Source organism: Suricata suricatta, chromosome 1, assembly GCF_006229205.1.
Source record: "Suricata suricatta isolate VVHF042 chromosome 1, meerkat_22Aug2017_6uvM2_HiC, whole genome shotgun sequence".
NCBI lineage: Eukaryota > Metazoa > Chordata > Mammalia > Carnivora > Herpestidae > Suricata > Suricata suricatta.
This window is the reverse complement of record NC_043700.1, coordinates 158,432,208-158,453,085: the sequence shown is the minus strand read 5'-3', so window position 1 is coordinate 158,453,085 and position 20,878 is coordinate 158,432,208. Positions and strand designations below refer to the sequence as shown.

The 20,878-nt window shown below is 36.4% G+C and overlaps 1 protein-coding gene and 1 pseudogene across 1 annotated transcript in view; one reads left to right on the top strand and one right to left on the bottom strand.

The window, feature by feature from the left end:
- Positions 1–18,717, bottom strand: part of YIPF7 (Yip1 domain family member 7) — a 26,640-nt gene extending 7,923 nt beyond the window's left edge. Inside the window, exons 1-4 of the mRNA XM_029932097.1 lie at positions 18,568–18,717; positions 16,736–16,852; positions 8,037–8,197; positions 456–601 (exon numbers count right to left, since the gene is read on the bottom strand). Of these exons, the coding sequence (XP_029787957.1) occupies positions 456–601; positions 8,037–8,197; positions 16,736–16,851 (423 nt within the window). The 5' untranslated portion in view covers position 16,852; positions 18,568–18,717. The remainder of the gene's footprint in view (positions 1–455; positions 602–8,036; positions 8,198–16,735; positions 16,853–18,567) is intronic.
- An 868-nt stretch (positions 18,718–19,585) lies between these two features.
- Positions 19,586–19,760, top strand: LOC115302848 (annotated as a pseudogene).
- Positions 19,761–20,878: the final 1,118 nt, after the last annotated feature.

Here is a 20,878-nt window from a genome sequence, read left to right as displayed (position 1 = left end):
CCATGTAGTACTCCATCGTGAATATATACCACATCTTCTTGATCCATTCGTCAGGTGATGGACATTTTCCATGTTTTGGCTATTGTTGACATTGCTGCTATGAACATTGGGGTACATGTGCTCCTATGCATCAGCATTTCTGTCTCTCTTGGGTAAATCCCCAGCAATGCTATTGCTGGGTCCTCAAAAAACTATCGATAGAAATTCTGCTTACATTTATATTTTATCTGTTGTAATACTTAAAGGGTAGTTTTACTTTGTCACTATGATTCAATTAACTACATCTCTCTCTGTCACCAAAAAACAAAAACAAACAAGCAGACAAAAAAAAAAAATGTAGTGATGAATTAAACGATTTACACTTTTAAAAATAACACATTTTCTTCTGTATTAATAATGACCCTCTTCTTTGGAAGGGCACACATTAAAAACTGGTGCTCCCTGCTGTGTATTACCAGAAGTAAGGTGGCTCCCAGAGTGACACAAAACAGGATGGGCCCCGTGAGGTCCGTTTCATTCATAATGCTGCCATCTGCTGGCTGTAGCGGGTTTAACACGGTCAAGGTTTTTTGCCATATGTGGTTAAAATTAATTCCAAGTTCTGCAAAAAGAAAAAAAAAAGTGGCACTGTAAATGTTTTATAAATATGAATAATATTATTTACTTAAATTTAACATATCTGGTTGATTTTCTTAGCACTTTAATCTGATCTTTGTATCTTCAAAAATCTAAAGTTCTATGTAATACACAGTAATTCAAAAACAAAAATAATAAAAAAAATTTTTTGTTCCCAATGAGTTAAAAGAAATATTTCCGATAAATAGTTACATGAAAGAAAATTTTCCTTACCTGATGCACTAAATAAATATAAGCTTAAAGTCTGGAAATGGGGAAACAGATGTTCTACAGTAAAAAAATAAAATGGTAGCTAACAGACCAAAGGTACTATTCTATTGCCTGTTTACGTATTTCCTTTATCCCTATTTTCCCTTGATAATACTTCTGAAATCATATCATGCTAATATCAAACATGGTATAATTTTTCAATTAGCAGTGTTATCTAAACTGAAGATATTTAGCCCAGATCTGTGATTTTACCTCCACCCTGCCTGATGAGAAGAGTAATTCTATGCTAACTGCCTAAAACCCCACAGAAGAGAAAGCAGAATGGCTCCTTCTTGCACCCATATTTTAATAAGGTCAATGCTCTTGTGGTTGAGTCTATGGACTCAAAGATTAAATTCTTGAGACAAGTTAACCTTTCCCTTTAATGAGTGGTGGTGGTAGAATAAAGTATCCAAAATCTGTGGGACTCTGTCCATGAGTCCAAACTCATTTAGAAATAAGTATTTTTCCCCAATACCTTGTTTTCAAATACTTCTGACTGCCACCTCACAGACCTATCTGCTAGATCCGGCTCCTCTTACAGGTTTTATTTGAAAAACAAAACAAAACAAATCCACCCAGCCATCTGACATCCACTGAATACAGAATAAATATTGACACCATATTAGTTTCTTTTCTCACCATGTCTATAAACTTTAAGTTGTATCTTGAGTAGAAAAAAAAAACAGTCAAAAAGGAGAAGAAAATGACTTTACTATTTAAGAGCCAGTGATAAAGCTCACTGCCCTTTCTTCTATCATTTTAAATTTGAGTAAGAGTAAGGCAGCGATCCAGAAAAACTAGAGGTAAACTACTGTGAAGAACATGCATTTCAACTAAAAAGACTTACATGTTTTTTATTGAATGCTTTCACTGAATTTTGCTGTGAGCTCTACAAGATTTGTATGCATTGGTCTTCCAGACATGTAATGAAGCTAGTAGTATTATTTTATTCCTGTTTTGTGCATCAGGTAGCTGAGATTTTGAAATAGTAAGTAATTTTTCCAAAGTCACAGAGCTAGTAACAGAAATCTAGGTTTCAACACTGAAGAATCTGACTCAAGAACTCATGCTTTCCTCCCTAAAACAAGCAATCCAATTAAAAACTGGGCAGAGGACTTGAATAGACATTTTTCCTTAGAGAACATACATGCAAATGGCCAACAGGTACATGAAAAGGTGCTCAATATCACTAATCATCAGCAAAATTCAAATTAAAGCCACAAAAATGTATCGCCTAACACCCATTAGAATCCTATTATCAAAAAAGATGAGAAATAACAAGTGTTTGTGAGGAGGTGGAGAAAAGGGAACCCTTGTGCATTGTTGGTGAGAATGTAAATTCATGTAGCCACTATAGAAAACAGTATGGAGGGTCCTCAAAAGCTTAAAAAATAAAATAGGGCTCTGGCATTTCCACTGTTCCAACTGTGGCTGCTCCCCAGGCCAGGCTGGCCACAGACCTCCCAACAGCTGGAGGGAGGGGCTCCTGAGGGACTGGCTACAGCACGGAGCCCAGTGGATCTGTCCCCAGGGCAGCAATGCATGGCAGCCAGAGGCTATGACCTGAGCACTGAACCTGGCCAGTTTAAAAAAAGAAAAAAGAAAAAAGAATAGAACTACTATTTGATCCAGCAATCTCATTTCTGGATATATATATCCACAGGCAATGGATACAGGATCTCAAAGAGATATCTCTGCTCCCAAAATCAGTGCAACATTTTTCACGATACCCATGATATGGACACAATCTCAGTGGATAGATCTATCATACATATGATCATACGTGGTACATACATACAATGGAGTATTCACTCATGAGAAAGGAAACCCTGCCATTTACAACAACATGGATGAACCTTGAGGGCATTATGACAAAGACATATACTGCACAGAATCACTTACATGTGGACTCTAAACTCAAGGAGAAAAAAAGTCAAACACATAGAAACAGAGTAGAAAAAGTGGTTGCTAGGGGCTGAGGGTGGGAAAAATAGGAAGAGATTGGTAGAAAGGCAAGTGCGTGTGCCTGCCCACCCAAACACGCCACACAGAAAATAAACAAACATAAAAACCCCAGAAACCAAACAAACAAAAAATCCTTACTTTTAATAATATAGTCATGGGTCTCAATGTGCATCTCATTTCATAATGGCTGTATTTTTTCTGAATTGAGCCCAATTCTCCCATGTGAAGGATTTCTCCCCAAATCAACTGTACGTGGCATTCAACTTCCCTTCCCAGGATTTAGTAACTGTCTTTGGTCAGATATAGGGCATAGTTCAACTTCTTTTACAGTAGCACATAACACCTAATGATTGCATATCTGAAACTCTCTACACATAATACCAGATGGACTTTTAATGACTGCCATGACATGAGGGGTCTTGCTCTAACAGGGACCTAGACACTTTCAAAAGGTTGGCCAGACATTGGTCTTCACTGGGATAGAAAGGATATTTTTTCATTCATTTTACATTCAGGTTGGCAGTTTCTATCCCTCATTTGAAAAAGAATTTGTGGTTAATGGTGAGTAAATTATGTACATTTCAACTTCCATGCTGCATCCTTCTTATTATCACAGTTATTTATATATTTCTTAATGAACACACACTTCGGGAAGGTGAGCTTAAAATGAGGTTAGAATGTCTAATGTGATTTTTTAAATTAGCAGAAGATTTTAAAATTTAAGAAATATTATAGTTAAATTAATTCCACCTAAGCCTTCTGTTGTTTTCAAACTTTATTTTCAATTAAGACATTTATGCTAGCAATATGTTTTCAGTATTCACCACAACAAAGTGGCCTTTAATTCAAAATACCTTTTTTTTTCTCAAAAAGCAGAGCAATTATTCCTGAGGAACCTCAGATGAAATATGCTTTATGAGACATTAATACTGATTTTAGACATTTATTTGATGGCATAATTAACTTCTGCACATGTTTCCACATCGATTCATTAACCAGTGAATGAACATAAGACCTGCTACATACTGTCATTCTAAAAAAGAGTTTGTTTTCTACCAAAGTATATCTCCATAATATTTTGTTTCCAAATTTATTACAAGGTATGCAAATGAGAGTATAAGTATTTATTAATTGTAGATACTCTAATATAATACCTTATTGTAAAGATAAAAGATGAAACGATTGTGAAATTTGAATGTGAAATTTATTGTTTTGCTGTCATCTAGTGGTAGTAAAGTATATAATATATATGCTATAAAAATGAATTAATATTCTTGTTTTATATGCAAATTGTGGCACCGGCCTTTCAAATATAAACATCAAACTGTGCTACGTACATAAGTACTGAATATCGCAGTAATATCTTCTGGTTTGACAGACTTGAATTGACTATTATTCTTCAAGATGCTTTTGTTAACATATTGACTGTACATTATCAAATTGCAAAAGTATCATTCTTACACCCACCAAAGAAGTCTTTTAGATAACAACGTATTTAAGGAATTAACAAGCGCATTTCCAAATAACATTTTTGTGCAAGGGATGTTAATTATTATAGCTTCATAATGTGATAGGCTGTTTGGTGTATGCTCAATAAAAACCAGCAAACACCATTTATCACCTTATCCTAGACGCCCTGCCTACGGCTTTTTTATATCTTTGAGACAGATGAATCTGAAGGCTCTCAGGCACCCAGCCTGAGGAACATACTGAATCAGAGTTAGAAATTTCATAGATTCAAAATGCAGAATTATATTAGGTCCAGTCTCCTCTAATACCTTAGCAACTTGGTGGGGATAATCACAAAAGGAAAAATATTCTAAGAATTTTCTCTAATCTACATAAGGTGGGAGGGGAAAACCCACTGTATTTCCTACTTTGAGAAGGAAGGATGCATTAGAGTTTAGAATACCACAACAGATACATTAGAGAACAGGAAAAGATTATTTTCAATAAATGTTAAAGGAAAAATTGGTTAATAATAAAAGAAAAAATAAGGTTGAATCCTACTTCACATATTAAAATAAAATAATTTTTACTGAATCAAAACTTTAAGTGCAAAACAAAAAGATGATTAAAAAATTTAAGAGTATACGAGGGGATATAAACAGCGCCTGGAGCTGGAGAAATACATTCGAAACAAAAGTGCGATCAGAAGAAAAAACTTACCAAGAAAACACTGTGGACTTGAAAACATAAATATTAAAATTCTAATATGCTTTAATTTCCCATTAGCACATTAGATGGCAAACACCATCTAGGAAAAAAATGTTTACAACACATAGTGCAGGCAATCATTAAATATCCTTTAAAATTTTTTTAATGTTTTTATTTATTTTTGAGAGAGAGAGAGAGACAGCGTGAGCAGGGGAGGGTCAGAGAGAGAAGGAGTCACAGGATCTGAAGACAGGCTCCCGGCTCTGAGCTAGCGGTCAGCACAGAGCCCGATGCGGGGCTCGAACCCACGAACTGTGAGATCATGACCCTAGCTGAAGCCGGATGCTTAACCGAGTGAGCCACCCAGGCGCACCTAAATATCCTTAACATACAAATATCCCTGGGGTGCCTGGGTGGCTCAGTCATTTGAGCTCAGGTCATGATCTTGCAGTCTGTGAGTTTGAGCCCTGTGTCGGTCTCTGTGCTGACAGCTTAGCTTTAGATTCTGTGTCTCCACCTCTCAAGGCCCCTCCCCCACTCGTGCTCTGTCTCTGTCTCTCAAAAACAATTGTTAGAAAAATTAACAATAAAAAATAACAATAATTTAAAAAACATACAAATATCCCTATAAATAAACATGGAAAAGAAAAACCTTAAGATTCGAATAAGAAATCTGACAACATGAAAAACCGTCAATAAATGTGAAAAAAATGTCTAACTTTTCTGGTAACCAACAATGAACTATAAAGTACTGCTTTTTGCCCACCAAACATAGAACATCTCATGTTCTATGATGATGGTGTAGTAGGTCATGCTTTTTCTAAATCAGTTTGACAGTGTAAGTGCCTTTTGATCCAGTAATTCCACTGTTACGGATCCATCCCAAGGACAGCTCTGTAGAGGTCAAAGTTGTTCCCTATGGTGTTCACCAAAGCCTTACTTATTACAAGGAGAAACCTTTAAGTGAGTTTAAATTATGGTACTTTTTTATATTACAAAATATCATGAAGCCATTCCATATCATATTTTCAAGTAATATTCAGTGACTTTAAAGAATGCATGCATAGAAATGCTTTTGATATAAGGTAACTTTTAAAAGTACAAAACTTTATTGGGCGCCTGGGTGGCTCATTTGGTTAAGTGTCTAACTTTGGCTCAGCTCATGATCTTGTGGTTCACGGGCTCAAGCCCTGTGTCGGGCTCTGTGCTGACAGCTTAGAACCTGGAGCCTGCTTCAGATTCTGTGTCTCCCTCTCTGTCTGCCGCTCTTTGATTCACACTCTGTCTCTCTCACTCTCTCAAAAATAAATAAACATTTTTTAAAAAGGACAAAACTTTATAGCCATTGTATGATCTTTCATTTTTGAGTATTCAAAAATACATATTCAAAATATAGCATTTCATTTTTAAGCATATATACTTAAATATATACATACATATAAAATATTGACATATATGCATTTTATACACACACACTCAGAAAAACAGAATAAAGGCTGGAAGAAAATACATCACATCATTAATGGTAGTCATGTCAAGACAAAATTTTAGGTGGTTCTCATAATTTTATTCATATATTTCTATATTTTTTACATTTCTATATTGAATATAGATAACTTCTCTAATAATAAAACTGATAGTTTTTTTAAAGTAGTAATGTTGGTGGAATGAATAAAAATGTTTAATGAGGATAGCTTATAAGTTTCAGGTGTTGATTACTATTACAGAGACAAACTAGAATGAGTTGGGTAAACATAACTGATTCCCAAATCTAACTGGCTTCTAAAGAGCCAACAAATCTATTACATAATTTTCTGTGCTTTTCTTTGAAAATTTTTATTTTAATGTTTATTTTTTAGAGAAAGAGACAGTGTGAGCGGGGGGGAGGCTGAGAGAGAAGGAGACAGAGAATCCAAAGCAGGCTCCAGGCTCTGAGCTGTCAGCACGGAGTCGGTAGCAGGGCCCAAATCCACAAACTGTGAGACCATGACCTCAGCTGAAGTCTGATGCCCAACGGACTGAGCCACCCAGGTGCCCCTGTGCTTTTCTAAGTGGTCTAAATCTTTCACCCTTTTTAAATTTTGAAGGCAAAGAAAGAATGCTTTACGCCAAGTGGTTGGCTGTATTTATATGGCAAACACTTATCTTCTGATGTAAAATATTGGAAATTTTAATCTATCCCTTTTCACTGGACTACATATAAAGGGGTTAGAGCATAATAGTTAACCTATTAATATTTTTCCAGGCTCTTAAATTTATCTACTTGAGTTTTAGTTTTCTAGCCTCTATGCTTCTAGCTTCATGTTGATTTGCTTCAAGAGCAAAAGCAACAGATGTAGTGTGCCTGAATGAAAAAAACAAAAACAAAAAAATCAATGGCTGGAACATCCCTTGAAATCCCTGAGACTTCACCTACAAGGGTCCAGTGGCTTCTTGCCACCAACAGTGGTATTTACTGGAATCATATCCTTCCCCACTTAGCCATACTTAGCTGAGATGAGGGGGCTCACATGAGCCAGGGAAGAAGAAAAATTGGCTTGTATTCCTGAGAATACAAGAATACTCAGAAACTACCCCCCTTGGCTCCCAGGCTTTATAGCAGAAGATACAAGTTAACTGGAATGGAAAAGGTCATTACTTTGCTATAACCACTCTGCTAAAAGACATGTTCACTATTGTCTACATATGGTAAGGGAGTCTGCACTCTAACACTCTGAAAGAAACATTTAATAACAGCAGTAATAGCAATAGTACAGATCTACTTCCAGTCACTCCCCCCCCCCCCCCCCCCCCCCCCCCCCCCCCCCCCCCCCCCCCCACACACACACACACACACACACACACACACACACACACGAGACAAACTTTCAACGGCTTAAGCACCTTGGTTTGGCAGACTCTTGTTTAAACATGGAATAATCACGCATAAAACACTGTGCGCAGCATGCTGACAGTGCACATTACATGCTGATTATTGCTATTATTCTTCTAGCTGTACACACATTAACAGCGTTCCCTTAACTTATCTTCTAGCAAAGGAGGCTCTTCATCAAAACTATCCATGTAAGAAGATTGTGAATAATAATCCGGGTTGGACGCTGGCTGAAAAAATTGTCCCTCATAACCCGATGACATGAGCATCTCTTGTGGGACAAAGGCAGGCAGGCGCTGCGCACTGGTTTGCTGTCTAGAGAAGGAAAATACTGATTTCTATACATCTCAGAGATAGATATCATGACAAATTATGGAAGGAAATACAATTTTCTTTCTATGAATTCTCCTAATTTTTACGAGTATTAACCAATGAAAGAAATAACTTGCTTAAAATTTAACTTTAATAAAAACAAATGAAATAGCTGGTCATGAGAAGGTTCTAGAAGAAAGATCCATACCAACTAATATTTATTGATCATATACAATGTGCTGGAGACTTTCCCTCACATTTTCTCACATAATTAATACTCTTTAAGGTAAAAATTGTAGGTTTAATCCCATTTAATCCCATGAAATAAAGTTTCATAGAGACTGAAGGACTTGTCCAATGTCACACAGTAGCACTGTAGGTGTGGGACTCCTAACTGAAATTGTCCCAGCATCTCTGCCTGTTGATATAATGTTGTTTTTCAACTTGGTTCAGGGGCAACAACTAAACATGACATTTCCTACAAATTTGTGGAAACAATAGGTAAAAATCAATTTTAATAGTATAGTCAATTCATACAAAAACACAAATGTATAAGTTGACTTTCTAGCAGTGGCCCTTCCCAGACAATTACCGCCAACTGAATTATCTTCAGGAACTTTAGCAACTAACTAAAAGGATTCTATGGCTGGGTTAATGTTCTTCTTTCAAAATCCGCCATTGAGTTTTGTTGGAACATGATGTTTCAATACTTCCCTGACTGTGCTTTTGTTTTTTATTTCACAATTTGTATGAGAAAGTTGGAAAACAACACTCTTAGTACATAACTTCTTACTAGAGCTAAGGAAGGAAGGAAAAAAAAGAGAGTACATGAAGTTATTTGATCATTTAAAATTGTTTTTACCTGAAGGAAGGGGGAAACATATAAGAAGTTGTCCTTATTAACATGTTTAAGTTTCTTTCATCAGAGCGCCTTAGGTTAAGCTAAAAATACAGCACAGGATTCTGAACTTTGTAGCTCCCTGATCTCTTTGTGTTAAAATATTTACAGAATGGCTTTTGGTACTTTCCTTCCAACATTTATCTTAATATTAAGTCTAAGAATAACATATTCAACTCCCCTTATACAAGTAAGCTTGACAGAGAAAATGACCTTCTCTTGGGAAGAAAAACCAAAAAGCTACCATAATAAAGATATGTGCATTTAATCATATGCTAACTCAGCTGTAAGCCCATTACAGCCAGGACCTGGTGCAATACTTCTTGAATCTCCAACAGCATATGTTGATTACTGTTACTGTTCACTTAGCCATGGGCATATTCTAAAACTTGTTTTTTTTCTTTTCTCAGCAAAATAGACCCACCCCCCACTATCAAAATTACTGGCAAAGGGGCACCTGGCTGGCTCAATGGGTTAAGCATTGACCCTGATTTTGGTGCAGATCATGATCTCAAGCTTTGTGAGATCCACACTGTGTCCACATGGAGCATGTTTGGGATTCTCTCTCCCTCTCTCTCTCCCCCTCCCCTGCTCATGTGTGTGCTATCTCTCAAAATTAATAAACTTTTTTTAAAAAACAACACTGGTAGCAGTGAATTATAATAACCTGAAGGGCATGCTGGTTGATAAAAGCCCCCCTTGATCCATATATTTTTAAATGTAGAACAAAAGGGGAAATAGGGTGGACTTAATGGACCAGCATTTAACCAAGACTATTTGACTAGAAACTGTCCTGGCCTCACTATAACCCATGCCCAGGTGTGATTAACCAGGCTTGAGAAAAGGTAACTTTTAAAATTACTGCCTGAAAAGCAATCTCTGTGAATGGGGGAATTGAGCATAGGTCACTGGCTACCTTGAACCAATCCTTGCAAAGAGAAAAACATTTTGGGAAAAAAAAGCCCTTTACCAGCTAAATCCCATCCTCTTTTTCTTTCCTCCTTCTCTGTTCTTTCATCCAGAAAATTTCTTCATCAGGAGCTTGGTCTTGGTTGTCCTTGGCATAATATTAAAATTTTCCCACCAGTTATTTAAGAAAGTTTAATTTCAAAATCTGTCCTACAAAGGAAACCTCAAATCTTTTATCTAACAAAAATTAACCCTGGTCACTTCCTATTACTATATGAATTAAAATTCCCTCTTTTTATAACTCTGACATGTGGACTCTGACATTTAACACTACATCTCAATAAAATCTAAGCAATGCCAATATAGTTGCATTATGAGTTCAAAGTTCTACCCAACAAACTATGTAAAATAACCCAATTCTCATGTTTTAGGACTTTTTTTTCTGAAAATTACTGTGCACCATAATTTCATTTAACCATACATCTGTTTCCTTTTTTAAATTTTTTAAATTTTAACTCCATAGTTAACACAGTGTTATATTAATTTCATATAACCCTATAGTATGTCCTATAGTGACTCAACCACTCTAGACATTACTCAGTGCTCATCATGATAACTGTACCCTTAACCATGTATCTTGAGTGTGTACTTAACCCCACATTTCTTAGCATTATCATTTTATGCTAGATGGCTCTAACTCTGAAGGCTATGCAAACATAGTTCTCATATTTTTAGTGGTATCTTTTAAGCCTACACTATCCTTTCATGAAAGTTATTCAGAGAGAATGGACTAGACATTTTCCTAATTGCTTTATTAAGCCCATAGCCCTGAAGTATTAACCTATTAATACTTAATGCATGACTTACATTAGTGTACCCAATAGTAAGATGGCAAGATTCTATTCTATCTATATTCCACATAGCAATGGGAGTTGTGCAGAGTGTATCAACAAAATATTCCTCTTCTCCTTGATTACACAGCATTTTAATTAGCTCTATGAGAAGATGCATATTGAAATTTTGATGATTTCTAACTCATCACATTATTCCAGATGAAACAAATGTCAACTAAATTAGACCAAAAAAAAAAAAATACTGGACTCTGGCTGGTAGTGTTTAAACATTAACTTTGTTAGCAGGTATCTCCTCTTCCTGTAAAAATAAATACTTAAATAAAAGCTTAACTTTCAGATGACTGCAAAAGATTCCTTTAGAACAACTGGCAACATTCTTAGTCATAGGACTCTTTTTTTGCTTCCTCACTGTGTGGGATTGCATTTCTCTTGAGGAAATAGTCCAATGACAGAATTTATCCCAAACCAAGTGGTTAGCAAACATGCCTCTGGGGTTAAATCCTATGTTCAAATCCCAGTTTCCTTATCTTAGGCAAATTACATCACATCTGTGCCTCAGTTTTCTCATCTGTAAAATGAAAATAATAATAGAACTCATGGTACAAAGTAGTGGTTACCAGAGGGGAGGAGGTGGGGGATGGGCAAAATAGATGATGGAGATTAAAACCTACAAACAACCAGTTATAAAATAAATAAGTCATGGGGATGACAAGTAAAGCATGGGGAATATAGTCAATAACCTGGTAATAACACATGGTAACTACATTTATCCTGATGAGCATAGTTTAATGTATAGAATTATCTAATATAACCTCAAACTAATATAACATTGTATGTCAATATGTCAATTTTATCTCAAAAAGTATGAACTAATAAGAACTATTTAAAAAAGCCAATTACTCAATATCAAAGTTGAACAGGGCTCAAAGTTCTTTACCAATATACCCAAGCCATAAAATCTGTGCTCTATAATAAAATAATAATAATGGAACATAAGGTTATTGTGAATTAAATTAGCTGAAATAAGTAAAGCATTTAGAATGGTGTTGGGCACACAAAAGATGATCAATAAGCATTAACTAAGTATTTGTACGCAGTTTTCTTCCTGAGGCTTAGGGCTTACACTAAAGCATTCTAGATGCCTTCCACACATCCTGAAACAGCCTCGTCTTTATTTGTAAATAGTTGTCTCTTCCTTAAAGAAAACAACATTAATATGAGGCCGGGAGGCCTTCTGTGCTGATCATCTTTAGCTTTTTATCATTTTGGTTTCCTTGGAACACCCAAACTGACTTTGGACAACACCCTGCCAGTCTTGTGTTTTCCCACCAGGAGAGTCTCTACTACATGCAAGCCAGGACTTATGTCTCTAAGCAATAAAGCAGTGGCCACACCCCTGGTCTATTTAAAAACCCTCTGGATCTTCACCACTTCTTTAGTATTTCCCTTTTCACCACCCATATCTGGGTTTATAAAGTTCCAACTAATCTCCAGGTGGATGATGTTGTGTTAAGGCACAGTCTGCAGCCAGGGAAAATATTTTACCTCTGAGGCAACAGGACTTAACATTCACCTTCCAAGGTAAAAACAGAAGATCATTGGTAAAAGACTCAGTAAGGGGCACTGGGATGCTCAGTCAGGTGAATGTCCACTTTCAGTTCGGGTCATGATTTCACAGTTTGTGGGTTTGAGCCCCACATCGGGCTCTGTGCTGACAGCTCAGAACCTGGAGCCTGCTTCAGATTCTGTCTCCCTTTCTCTCAGCCCCTCTTCTGCTCGCACATACTTTCTCTTTCTCAAAAAAAAAAAAAAAAAAAGACTAATGATTTTCTGTGATTGCAGCAATATATTTTCTGTGTCCTATTACATTGTCACTAGCTACATATCTTATTAAAAGTTTGTTTTTCCAAAACCGTAGGTATGGACTTCGATCATAACAGTCACCTGAGCTGCTTTCCTTTGTCAGTCTGATCTATAGGGCGTGTAAATGATGAGCTGACTCCCACTGCCATAAGAAGGGTTAGAGTGTATATTAGGTGATAAAAAATGTATCAACAGATAAGTATAATTCATTGAAAGTCTAACTGCACATTTAACTAATATTCAAGTATAGGTATATTTCCTAGAGCCTGACAACACAGCACACCTCCAAAAACATGAGACCATGAAGGTTTCAGAATTTTCAATACTATCATCTGAAACAGCCTGAGGCAACAATAGGACAGATCTACAATGAAAATATCCTCCTGGTTAAAATAATTCCATCTACTCCAGAATCATTTTATCTATGTAAGTCTCCAGTTGAGCCAGTAAAATGAGGCATTCTAAATACCCTAAATACAGGGGCACATGGGTGGCTTAGCCAGTTAAGGGTCCAACTCTTGGTTTTGGATCAGGTCATGATCTCATGGCTTTGGAGGTTTGAGCCCCACAGGGGCTCTGCACTGGCAGTCCGGAGCCTGCTGGGAGTCTCTCTCTCCGGCCCTCCCCCACTTGCATTGTCTCTGTCTCTCTCAAAGTACATAAATAAACCTTAATAAATAAATAATCTCAGTCAGTACAAAATATGCAGGATCAGTTGGATGGCGGTGTGGTTTAGGGAATGATGGAAGGGATGTCAACTTATACAACATTCCCAGATTCTGGCTGAGCCGATGGGTGCACAGTGACTTTGTGCCATTGGCAGTGCCACTAACTACGCTGGACACACTAGAGAAAGATCAGGTCTGGCAGAAAAGCTGGGGTTCAGTCTGTTAAAGCCCAATTAAAACATTCAAAGGGAATTTTCTAGTTGTTGTCACCTTTTCTGCAGAAGTATCTATTTCTTGCTCTAAATAATTTGAATAGATTTTCTATTTTAAAAAATAGAAAAATATAATGGGAAAATATAACCTAGATAACTGGATACAGGTGATTGGAAATAATGCCCATCTGAATTACTACCTAGTTAAAAATATTTTTTTAATGTTTACTTATTTTTGAGAGACAGAGACAGAGATAGAGAGACAGCATAAGTGTGGAAGGGGCAGAGAGAAAGAGAGACACAGAATCCAAAGCAGTCCCCAGGCTCTGAGCTGTGAGCACAGAGCCCAATGCAGGGCTCAAACTCATGAACCATGAGATCATGACCTGAGCCGAAGTTGGACACTTAACGGAATGAGCTACCCAGGTGCCCCTGAGTAAATAGTTTTTTAAAATGAGAAAACTCCTTCTTGTTCATTCTAAAATAAGAAAACTTATTTTATGTATAAATATCTTTATTGCCTTAGTAAGCACAGTCAACCAGGTTTCAGATGAGTATGCCACTGAGCAAGTTTTTTAAAACAAGCTCCCATTAATGGGGACAGGGGTGAACAGAGCCAAAGAGAACGAGACTCACAGATTATAACTGTCCCCTGGATTCCTGTGTCTTTTGCCATGATGGTCAGCATATTTACTGTGATTTGAGGTGTGTTTTTACTGAGCTATTCACTGTATGAATAAAAGATCAAATCTCTGGAGTTTGATGTACACTAATAAGTCGCTGACTTGACTCCATGTTTTATGTACCCCATAAAACTACCATAGCTAATATGCCCTTTTCTAATTCCTGAGACTTGCAGTGTGGATTGGAATTTCAATGTTACTGTAGTGGAATCAGGACTTGGATTTAAATGCTAAGCAACTGAAGCAGGCCAGGCCGTCAACCTAATACAATATAATCTTGAGTTTTCTCATTTGGTTATGCTAATTTCCCTCTCTTTGTCATCTTGATTTCTGGGCAATGTTGATATGTGTGTAATCAAATGGAGAAAGAAAATTGGGTGGCGTTGGTGGGAAGATAGCTGTGGTCTATGAGTCCCTGTATAAGGGACTCTTGTTGGGCTTTTTAGTTTAGTCTGAAAATGTAGATTGTAGATACTACCCAGGTGTTTTATTCCAACTGGAGAAGAGAAGGGAGAAAATAAACAGAAGGTGACTAGTTTCTTTTACTAAAATAGGAGAACAGAGCCAGAAAATCCCATTAAATAGCTCTCATTATGGATTTTGTGTTTTGACTTATCATCCTGGAACACCTCAATGTTCAAGCTACTCCCTCTGGCTGATCAACACTCTTCTACCTAATGATAATGTTCAGAGAGAGGGAGGGAGTGCTAGAGATTGCTTTTCATCTTACGGAATGCTTATGGTAACCTGCCTGAAGCTGGGTAACATAGAATAGGGAGGTGAATGAGGTGAAACTCTAGATATTAAACTTTTACAGTTTTAAAAACATTTCATGGCAATACCTTTCCCTATTGCCTTAGAGTAGCGGTTCGGCAGGAGTAGCTAGAAAACCACACCTATCTGTCTGTGTTTTCAGGAGTGACCAGCCAGTGGAAACAGTTTCCAAGTTGTCCTGGCATAGTAGGAATAGAAGAGTTCCCATTGCTTGTTGTATTTAGTCTACATTTTCCTCCTTCAACTGGATCTTTCAAGTACTTATCTGCTTCTAGAAAAATACACTAAAAAACCAATAAACTAAAAATATTTCTTATGTGATTACATTTGACCTAAACTTTTTGGAATGAAATAGTGACCACATATGCCAGTTAACCTAAGATGGCCCAGTTTTGATCCTGTTGTATCACCATTATTATTAATGACATGCATTTTACTCTTAAAAATGTCTTCATTTTATAATAAATTGTATGCCTCCCTTAGTTATGGGTCTAATCAATAACCTTGGACTAAAATCCAAACCTTACTTCTTACTAGCTGTGTGACCTTGGAAAAGTTCCTGAAGTTCTCTGGGTCCCTGTTTTCTCATATGTGAAACAGGGGAAAAATCAGTCAAGGGAGGAAATATACCAGCACTCATCTCAGGATTGTCTGGGGATCCAATGAGGAAACTTATATGCAGTTCACAAGAGTACCTAACACACAGTAAGAGTTCAATAACCATTAGTTATCTTAAAAATCGAAAAGTCTGACTTTCACAATTCACTAATCTAGACTCACAAAAGAACATCCAAAGAAGCAACTGTATATACAAATATAATAAGTTTAAATGACTTTAGGTAATAAAATGTCCATTGATGTGACAAGCTATAATTACAGAAAAAAATTAATATTTATTTTATGGTTTTACTATTCAACAAAATTTTCTATACATGATCACAAATGTTCTTCATGGTAATTCCATGAAGTAGGTATTATTAATGCCCTTATTTCTCAATTAAAGACACTCAGGGAAGTTAAAGAGTTTCCCAATATCAAAAAGAACAAACGCTAGAGCCAGAACTTGAACCAAATTCTTCTTACCCTAAATGCCCTTGCCCTATTTACCTTAGTGAAGAGTAAATACTAAATTCTTAGTATTTTTTATTTTCAGCTCAAGTTAAATCATCAACTCAAATAACTAACACATTCTGAAACATGTTTATTTTAATTCAATTTGAGAGCTTTCACACTGTATTATAATTGCATATTTAATTGTCCTCTCTCCAACATAAATTCTGAAATTGTATGAGGGAAAAGATTATGGACTTCTTTTTTATCATTGTGTTTGTAGCATCCTTCTTACTTCCTAACATACAAGCAGGCACACAATAAATGTTTATTAATTAAATAAAATCTATTTCTTGAGTACCATCCCAGAAAATAACATGTAAAATAAAAATGTGTTCTGTTCTGTCCAGGGCCTGTCTTCAGGCTCCCTGTTAAGTGATATTTTGAAAACAGGAGACAAGCCATCCACCTATAAATGGGCCTGTGGTGAATTGAATTAATTTCCCTGACCTTTCCTGGCATTTCTTCTTGAGTATTTTAGCAAGATATGCTGGAGAGAGCTTTGGCTTTCCCCAAGGAAGCCCTCCATTGTTAAAATATTATGTCTTCTTAAAATGAAAGCATACTCACTCTCTAGATGCATAAATATTTCCATAGACATTAGAATCTTCAGAACTCTGGTCCTGATTATCAATAGTATAATTAGATTGGTAAAAATCAGAGTCAAATTGTCCCAAGTCTGACATCCTGAAAAATAAGAAGGTTTTTTTACTGGGGATTTTGAGTCAATACAATTGCTTTTGAGATATTTACAAGGATTAAGTAATGATATTATTATTGCTGGATTCCTATTAGAGAGTAATGTATTCTTTGGATGGGCTAAATTAAGTATTGGAGAAGGGTGTGAAAATGTATTTAGAAAGTCTTTTATAAATGTGAATCTTCAATTAACTTTCTGAGGTTTTTGCTCACTAAGACTGTGATTTTGACCAAATTGACTTTGATGTTTAAGAACTAGCATTTGTCATCAAATTCTTTATTCTTAGCAGTTTAAAAGAAGAAGTTTTAAAATAGTATACATCTATTAACAAAGGACCATAGGGGAGGGAAAGGGAAAAAAACAGGTTAAGGAGAGGGAGGGAGGCAAACCATAAGAGACTCTTAAATACTAAGAACAAACTGAGGCTTGAAGGGGGGGGAATGAGTGATGGGCATGGAGGAGGGCACTTGTTGGGATGAACACTTGTTATATGGAAACCAACTTGACAATAACTATATTTTAAAAAAAGAAATTAAATCTGACCATTGAATGCTAAAAAAAAAATGGTATACATCTAGGAGGTTTTCCCTTAAACGATGTTAGCTTCTCACTTTAAATGCCTGCATACATGTTGCAAAGCCAGGAAGCAAATGGCTGATAATTCTGAACTTCATTTTCCCTAGAGCTTTGAAGTGTGTTAACAGCCTTCCCAACAACCCCCCCCCCGCCCCCCACCAAACAAACAAACAAAACCCAAATCCTACAAACCAGTTTCCTAGTTCTACTTCCCAATTCTTTAAATTGGGAACATTTTTCTTTTTCTACTGCCTTTCCTACTGCTCTTAGGCTTCTTGTTAGGAGAGGGAGAAGGGCTCAGTTCTGCTAAGAGAGGAATCTGTCTTTCTATACACACTCTCTACATGGTTTCAACTCACTTAGGGAGCGAAGAAGAGTGTGTGAGCTTGATTTAGACCTAATGGCTAGAAATACCAGAGGGAGGAAGAAAGACTTGAAAGGAGAAAAAGGTGGGGAAGAAAGTAATAGCAAGGTAATAGTGGCTCTTTGGGTGAAAATTACAGAATAAAGAATGTTTTCAAGTGGACAGATATGGTTATTGAACTCAACATTTTAATCTTCATTTTTCTTTGAAAAAGTATTTTGTTTCAAAGGAGTGAATTTAAATATCATGAGAAGCAATCCACACAATATCATAATTTATAGACTACTGTTATTAATAAGTTTTGAATGAAATTATATAAATACCCTTAGCTCTAAGAGCTTCATTAATAAGAAATATTGAAGTACTTGTCAAATACATCAAATTTTTTCAGTTTGTTAGAAATACAGAAAGCTTTACTAAAATTAGATGTAGCAACTGATACATCTGACTTAATATATCAAAACTTTTCATTAGTAATGTGTATAAAAGTAGCTATGAATTATGTAAACCAAAATCAAGACTCAAAGAATATTAAATCTTTTAACAACTTATATTTAAAGGTTTTAAAATTTAATAGCATAACTTTCTCAGACCATGAAAATGTTATTATAAAGCATAGAGAGTAATTTCATAGGAGAATACACTAAGGCTTCATAACATGCAACACTTTATGTAACATGATTATTGGTATTAGAGTCCTTACATAACTCAGCTTCATATTTTGTTTAAATGCCAAGTTTCTCAAAAGGATTAGACACATACCTTTGTATTTTTTATGTCAAGAGGTCTTCCAAGCAATGTGGTTTTACTAGAGAAATTTTAACAAATCAGTTCGTGAAATGATGACCTGCTGGCTCTCTATTTAAGTTTCTAAATTTATACTCTGACACTCTGAGCAGATGCTACAGCCAAAAAAAAAAAAAAACCCCACAGTCCTGCCAAAGGCAAAACACAGTGTCCAGTATCTTATAGAACACAGAACTTTTAAAGTTTACAAACAGTGAATGGTACAGGGCCATACAATTTGACAAAATGAAAAGGTAGATTCAATTTTCCTGTGTGCATGTCCCATTAAACTCTGATTTAAGATAATTAGCTGGAGTCAAACAAGAGGCCTTAATATTCCTTTTGCTTCATAGCCTATAACATATTAACCTAGTCATGATTTCCTAATAATAAGCAGTAAAAATCAATATATGGTACATACCCTAACTAGCAATCTTAGCAACAGTTTGAAAATGGGGTGTTGTCAATTTTATCCACATCTGAACCAATTTATACAAACAACGTTTAGGAAAGCTACCTATAATCTGATGTTTTCCCTCTTTCTCACTTCTCCAGCAGAACCCAGCACGGATATACTCATGTGATCCAGAAGTGCGTATTTATAGGTCATGTTTCTGTCCCATTTTTGAACCAATCCTGACCACCCAAAAGCATCAGCCCCATTTCCATTCTGAGAAGCTACCTGAGTTGTTTCCCTCTATATCTGTGGGTCATATCCAGGAGCCTTCTCCCTAGTTCTGACCCAGGTAACCTAGCTAATAGGACCAATTCCTATCTGGGCCTGGTGGTTTCGTTTCTGTTATCAACTTCATGGCTGGAGGTCAAGTTCCTCTATGATCTGCTTCATGCTGATTTCCCTTTTTAGGACTGAGCCTTCATGTGTATCCAGATCTCAGTAACTGAAACCTACTATTTGAGGGTGAATATATTTGGCAGTTAGAAATTTTCAACTAGAGCCAAAGACAAGAATGGTAAATTAAATAATTTTTCCCCTATCGCTTCTCGGCCTTTTGGCTAAGATCAAGTGTAAATAATTTTCCCCCACACTATTTTAAAACATTTGGTGTTTCAATTTCTTTGATCAGAGCTGCTCTTTATTAGGTCTCAGGTAACAGTAGCTCACACATTCATTGAGGATCTACTATTTAGTTCTCGCCTGTGTTCCAGATGTCATAGTTACAGAGGTGGACAAACTAAACAGACTCTGTATTTCAAAGAGATATAATTTAATACAGATTCTACTATATCTACAACAAGTATAAATGAGTAGCAAAGCATTGTTCTATGAACTTCAGGTTTAAATCATTTAGGCTTTGCAACAAGGTGATGTGTGGGGGACCAGCCCACGCACCAGAGTCCAAGGGTCTCTGAGTAGGGGGTTGGTGTCGGCGAAATATCTACAAGAAAGAACTCAGACAATGTGAATGGTGGAAGAGATCACAGTTTACTATGAAACTTGGTGTCTTAAATACCATAGGTGATTACATCATTTTTCTAATGATTACATTGTTTGTTACTTCCAGAAAAGTTATTATTTCCAAGGTAGCAAAAACAGAAAATCAAAACAGAAATGAGGCACAGTACAGAAGATCAAAAAACATAATTCATCACTCAAAATACATCAGCAGGGGTTTGTTTTATGTACATAGTGATATTATTAACCAAAGCTTATGACAAGGCTATTTTTTCTTAAAGGCTTAAACAATAGTCTGTGAGTAAGGTGCCCATAACTAGGGAGGAAGTTTCAATCAGAAAATCTGCCCAGTTACTGAAACCATGATTACCAAGGGGCATGATTAATAGGAGAACTAACCCCAGTCTCTGATCCACTTAGGTCAAGCAGTCAAGCGCACACATTTTCAAGTAGGGGAAGCAGGGTCCCAAAGGCCACACAGCACTTCTGGCTGGATGGGCCCCAACAGTGATGAAGTATTGTTATCCCATTTTAGAAGAAAAGAAATAGAGATTAAATACCTTTCCTGGGTAGAAGACAAGAGATGGATGAGCCAGTGTTTGAAACTTGATAGGCTAAGCCCAGAGCCCACATTATTATCCAAGATAATTTCAGGAATCAACTGAAATCTATCAAGAAGTTAGCGTATGCTAAGATGGAGAGCGCAGCAGGGGAGAGGGATTGGGTATTTAGTGAGGGCATCTTGAAAAGGTCATTTGGATTGAGACTTGGTTGTTGTTAAAGAAGGGAAGGCACTTGAAAGACTACGTTAAGAGTATGGAAAGCAAATTCTCTGAAATGGCAAGGAATTTTGCAGTTTGTGTTTTAGAAAGA